This window comes from Vairimorpha necatrix, chromosome 2 (genome assembly GCF_036630325.1).
Source record: "Vairimorpha necatrix chromosome 2, complete sequence".
Classification (NCBI taxonomy): Eukaryota; Fungi; Microsporidia; family Nosematidae; genus Vairimorpha; species Vairimorpha necatrix.
The window spans coordinates 21,875-27,163 of record NC_088817.1 but is presented as its reverse complement, the minus strand read 5'-3'; the positions used below and the strand labels follow the sequence as shown (position 1 = coordinate 27,163).

Sequence of the window (5,289 nt, the reverse complement as noted above, 5' to 3'; positions counted from 1 at the left end):
TATCATCTAAAAGCAAAATTTAGACATTTTAAATTGAAATAACAAACTTTCAAATTTTTTTTTACGATCTTAAGATTGTTGCAAATATGAAGTAATTTTAAACTGCTGAACGAACTAACCTTACTTTTTCGTCTGTAAATTTATAAATTTACAAAAATAAGTTCGTTATTCTGTAAGGATTAATAAAGTTGCGAAAACTAAATTCGGCATCAAAAAAGAAATATAAGAGTATCAAAGAAGTTTCAAAATTCATTAGACAAACTACTTCGGCTAAATTGAAATGTTAAAATCTATAAAGACATAAAAACTTTATGAAATTAGAAGAATTTGATATGGCTATTAAAAACACAAGTAATAAGAATCAAAATCATTATAGTATTCAAAAAATAACTTGATGATGTAAGAAATTGCTGATTAAGATATCTTGCGGCCATTATTAGGTACTATGTCATGTAATGATGGCATAAATGCATTAAATAATTTACGTTATTGAGAATATTATAAATCAGTAAATATTTTGGCAAAACATTACTAATCTTTTAGTATAAATAAGAAGTTTATATGGTATAAACTGCAAACTAAGACGGTAGATATTCTATTTAATAAAGGACAGTTAATCCATTTTATCAGTTACATGTAGGTATTAAAGATAAAGTAAAGCTTAGAGGTGAGATAATCAAAAATATTTAAAAAACAAAGAAAGCAGTGCTTTTCGAAATCTTATATTTAAAACACATGATGAAAAGTTGCTTAATGTTGAGACGGATTATTTAGTAAATGTATAAATTCTTACTTGGCTGGTCAAAGGATTTAATCCGCCTAGGCTTAAAGCGCATCGTACCCTCGAAAGTGAATATTTCATGGGAATTAAAAAGTTTCGCATTAAAATACTAGGTATTAAATAGCCAATGAGTGTGACTAATGTCTGTTTTGTCTATATAACCGTCGAATATATATTTAGATGCATATATCTCAAACTCACCAGTAAATATGGGATTAAGATGGCAAACAAGTTATTGGACATTGTTACAAGAGATCATGTAAGTTAAAATGGTATTAGATAGGAAAAATGTTAAGTTGAACCATATTCACCTGATGTATTTGTTTGCGAAGAATTAAGCGTTGAATGGAACAGATAAAGTTGTTATATCCAACCATTAGATATTTTCTATTGCTGAAAATGTTTTTATTAAGGAAATATGCGCTTATTGCAAATGTATTGAACTAATGCGCAGATATACTCACCACAATAGTTCCCCACGTGATGCCATAGATAGGGATGTAATTTTTTATAAAGTACATCAAGGAACGGATAGTCAATCGCTCCCCGAAGCATATATATTTTATTAATACTACAAAAACATTTCAAAATCCATCTCTTCTTAAATTTTTATTAAGATAATATCTAGAAGATGATGAATGAATGAAGTATGCAGAGACATATTTGAATTAGCTAGATAGTCATTTATTAAAAGTTGTGTAGATGATCTGGATGCTATTATTTGTGAGAATAATAAATAAATACTTTACAGAAACGTAAACAATGAATAGATAATTTCTTATTCTCAAAATTGAAACATATTTTTAATACATTTGAAACTATGTTATGGCATCTTTCTGATAAAATCATAAAATATTTATTACAAGATCAAGACTTATATAAATGTTAAATATAAAATATAAGTCAATAGCACGAATATAAATTTTTATATTCCTATGTTTTAAATTGAGAAAGATAAGGTAATTCTCATAATTGCTTTGAAGATTTCTTTTTTATTAATTTATGACCATTATTAATTTAGGTTGTTATGTGACTATTTTATGTTTCAGTTTATAATTACATCATATAAAGTTCTTAGACCGACGTGTCCTTATTACACTGTGACGTGGAGCGCCTTTGTATCAGATTATAATCTCATTTTTTCCGTAGATAAAATTTACGCCTAAATTTAATTATTTTTTTTTACCCATATGAACATCATCGAAACATTTTATATTATATTTTATACAAGGCTGTAAACAAGTTTATCATAAACTATATAAACGGATATTAGATAAAATTGAAATAGGCGATTATCAAAAAATAAATACGGAAAAACACTATTTAAATGTAATACTAACCTTCGATAAAACAAGAAATGAACTTGACGCCGATATTACAATTAAAAAATTTAATAGTACAAAGAGAGAAGACATAATAAATATAAAAATTTATTGTGAGGACAAGACCAGCACAGAAATTATTAATGAATTTGAAGCGAATTTAAAAATTAAGTGTGACCCAACCTTTTCGGAATCTGTAGTAATTATTTATAAACCTATTTATTTTGTTAATAATCTTTGTTTTAAAAAAATAATTGATGAATTTAAAAATTTAAATATAAGAAGAAAAGAACAGAATATCAATTCCGATATTTTCTATGAATATATTATCGATGATCTTTATTTGTGGTCAAGAACATTTTCAAGTATTAATACTTTGAGGGATTATAATTATACACTCATTGATTACATTCCCCTATATATTATGATAGAGAGGAGTAGCACAAATCATATAAATTTTTGTATAAATTCTAAAAAAACATATTATTTTTTTGAGGTCAGCTTAAAAGAACTTGAGATCGACAATTTAAAATGTTTTTTTGATATAAATTCTTGGTATAGTAATTCATCTGATGCTCGTATTAGCGAGTATTTTATTGAGTTGTATAAATATGTCTATATTGACAATCTTAAATCAGAAATTTTAAGGTATTTAGAATTTTGTACTATAAACAAGATCCAATCGTTAGATACTAAATTTACGATTGAGATTAACAACGACGAAATAAAATTTTCACATAATTTAAATAATTATACTTATTCATACAACAAAAATCTAAATAAGAAATGTTTTTATGAATTTCAAGATGTTTTAAGTAAGATTGTAGCAGTAAATTTAAAAAACAAAGACTTTCAAGTGATAGAATTATTCTTTAGACTAATAAATAGTGAAAATGAAGTAGAATTTCTCATTAATAGACTTCTTGGTAACCCAGGAACAGCTTTACATTTGATATTTATACATACTTTGTTGTATAAAGAATTGATAAAAGAAAATGAAATGAATAAGCTTATGAGTAATGAAATCATAAGTTATGATAAGAAAAAATTATTAGATGTATTATCAGATAATGTATGCTTATCTTGTTCTTATTTAATAAAAGTTTCTTTATTTATTGAAGCTGAAAAGTACATCAATGAAAATGATTGCAATAATGAATCGATTTTCGGAACTTTGAAAAAAATAGGATATCTTATGAAAAATAAAAAACGTTATAAGCCTATCAGAAACAGCTTAAAGTTTTTAGTACCATCTCAGAAAGGTAATTTAAATTTAGTTAAAATATATATTGAGCTGGTAAAATATCGTTTAGAAGATATTAAGAAATTTAACATTTCAATGAACAATTACATCTATAATACTCTTTCTTTACTTACACTAGATAATAGCAGCATAGAATCTTGGAATATATCGCACGATGCGAAAAAAGATGTCTTTAAAATTTTTGGTCTTAGTGAAAGTGAGATAGAAAAAAACCTTGACCTAATAAAAAAAAGTTTATTGAAAAAACAAGCAGAAGAGTTTAATATGGAAGTCTTAAATCCTTTAAAAAATGCAGTTTCTAAATATCAATTAAGAAGTAGTGAAAAAACAATAATGTATAAAGACTTCCAGTGTTTAAAAAAAGGAGTAAAAAATATATTATCATATATTAATAAAATAGATTCAAATGAGAAGATAAGTCTGATATTATATGACGCTAAAAAAAGAAATGTTGGGAATTTATTTGACAATAACGTAAGAACTATTTTTGAAAATGAATTGAAAATTGCAATGAAAATAACATTAACAAATGTATATAAAAGTAATGAAATTTTAATTAGCCAGATAAGAAATATAGTTACATCTGTAGATAAAGATTTGATAGATGAGTACAAAAAAGAAGAAGAGCTTAAACTGTATCAACACATACAAAAAAATATCCAAGAGAATGCTAGAAAAAATAGTATTAAATATTTCCCGAAAGTTTTAATTGAATTATTCGAAAGTATTGTTATTGATGATATGATAATAAAAACACGTTGTAAAAATAATTTAGAATATACTCTATCATTGTTAACTGAACAAGATTTATTAGAAATTGTCAATAACACCATTGGAGAGAAAATACATAACAAATTAGTCAACATATTATTAAATTAAGATATAGCATGCAATTAACAGAATACCGTATAATCTAAATTATGTAATTGATTTTAAGTTCGTATAGTTTCTAACGTGTAAAACCAAGTGTTGATAAAGGATAATTTTTAAATAGTAAAAACAAATTAGCTCTTTTGTGTTTTTAAGATCTTTATTTATAATCAAAATTGGGGGAAATATATAGATTTATAAATAATACAACATCCCACCGGTCAAGAGGAAAGCTCGTCTACAATCACTTTAAGTTGTGACGCATGCCTTTTGATTATTTTATTTGTTACTCTAATGTTATGATAATTCTCACCAGCCTTGCTAATAATTATTTCTGGCCTTGAATCTGGGTAGTACTTAGTCAGACATATTTCCTCCTTTATTAAAACTAAATCATCTTTTTCTAATATTCGTTCCCTCTCTTTGTTGTAGTTTATTTCACTAAACTTAATTCTTTTCTTAAATTGTATTTCCCCTAAACGCTGATAAGTTTCTTCTTTTGTGGCCTATTCAAGGCGTCATCTCTATGCCAGCGTGATATGACTTATTATATATTTTTATTTCTCTTGTTAGCTTATTTGTAGAAACTTTATGCTGTTTAATCTTATATATTAGATCTTGTAGAGTTCTGTTGAATCTCTAAACCCGTTCATTTGATTGATGATGGAACGGAGAGGTGTGCCGCAGTTCAAAATTTTCTTACTCAAATTTTCCTTAGATGGTCTTAAATAAACATCTGAATTTTTAATTCATTATGAATTTCATTCACAAACTTATAGACATTCCTATCTTGTCTTGACTTGTTTATCTTTGCAAATCCCTTTCTCGAAAAATAATCAATCCCAGATATTACGTAAACGTTTTCTATTGGTCCTATTATATCCACGGCCACCTTTTATCCTACTTCTTGAGCTGTTATAAATACAGCATTGTTTATTTCTTTTTGGATTGTTTTGTTTGCATAATACAAATATTAAAATCTCCTCTTTTATTATTCTGTTCATATTATTTAAAGCAGGCACCTTGTGAAAGCATTTTATGTTTTATTGTCT

General features: G+C 25.7%; 1 protein-coding gene across 1 annotated transcript; it reads left to right on the top strand.

Moving 5' to 3' along the window:
* Positions 1 to 311: 311 nt before the first annotated feature.
* Positions 312 to 4,246, top strand: VNE69_02001 (uncharacterized protein; the record flags this gene model as incomplete). The annotated part of the gene is made up of 2 exons (XM_065472547.1): positions 312 to 351; positions 2,055 to 4,246. The coding sequence occupies 2 exons, from the start codon at positions 312 to 314 to the stop codon at positions 4,244 to 4,246; spliced, it is 2,232 nt and encodes a 743-aa protein (XP_065328619.1).
* Positions 4,247 to 5,289: the final 1,043 nt, after the last annotated feature.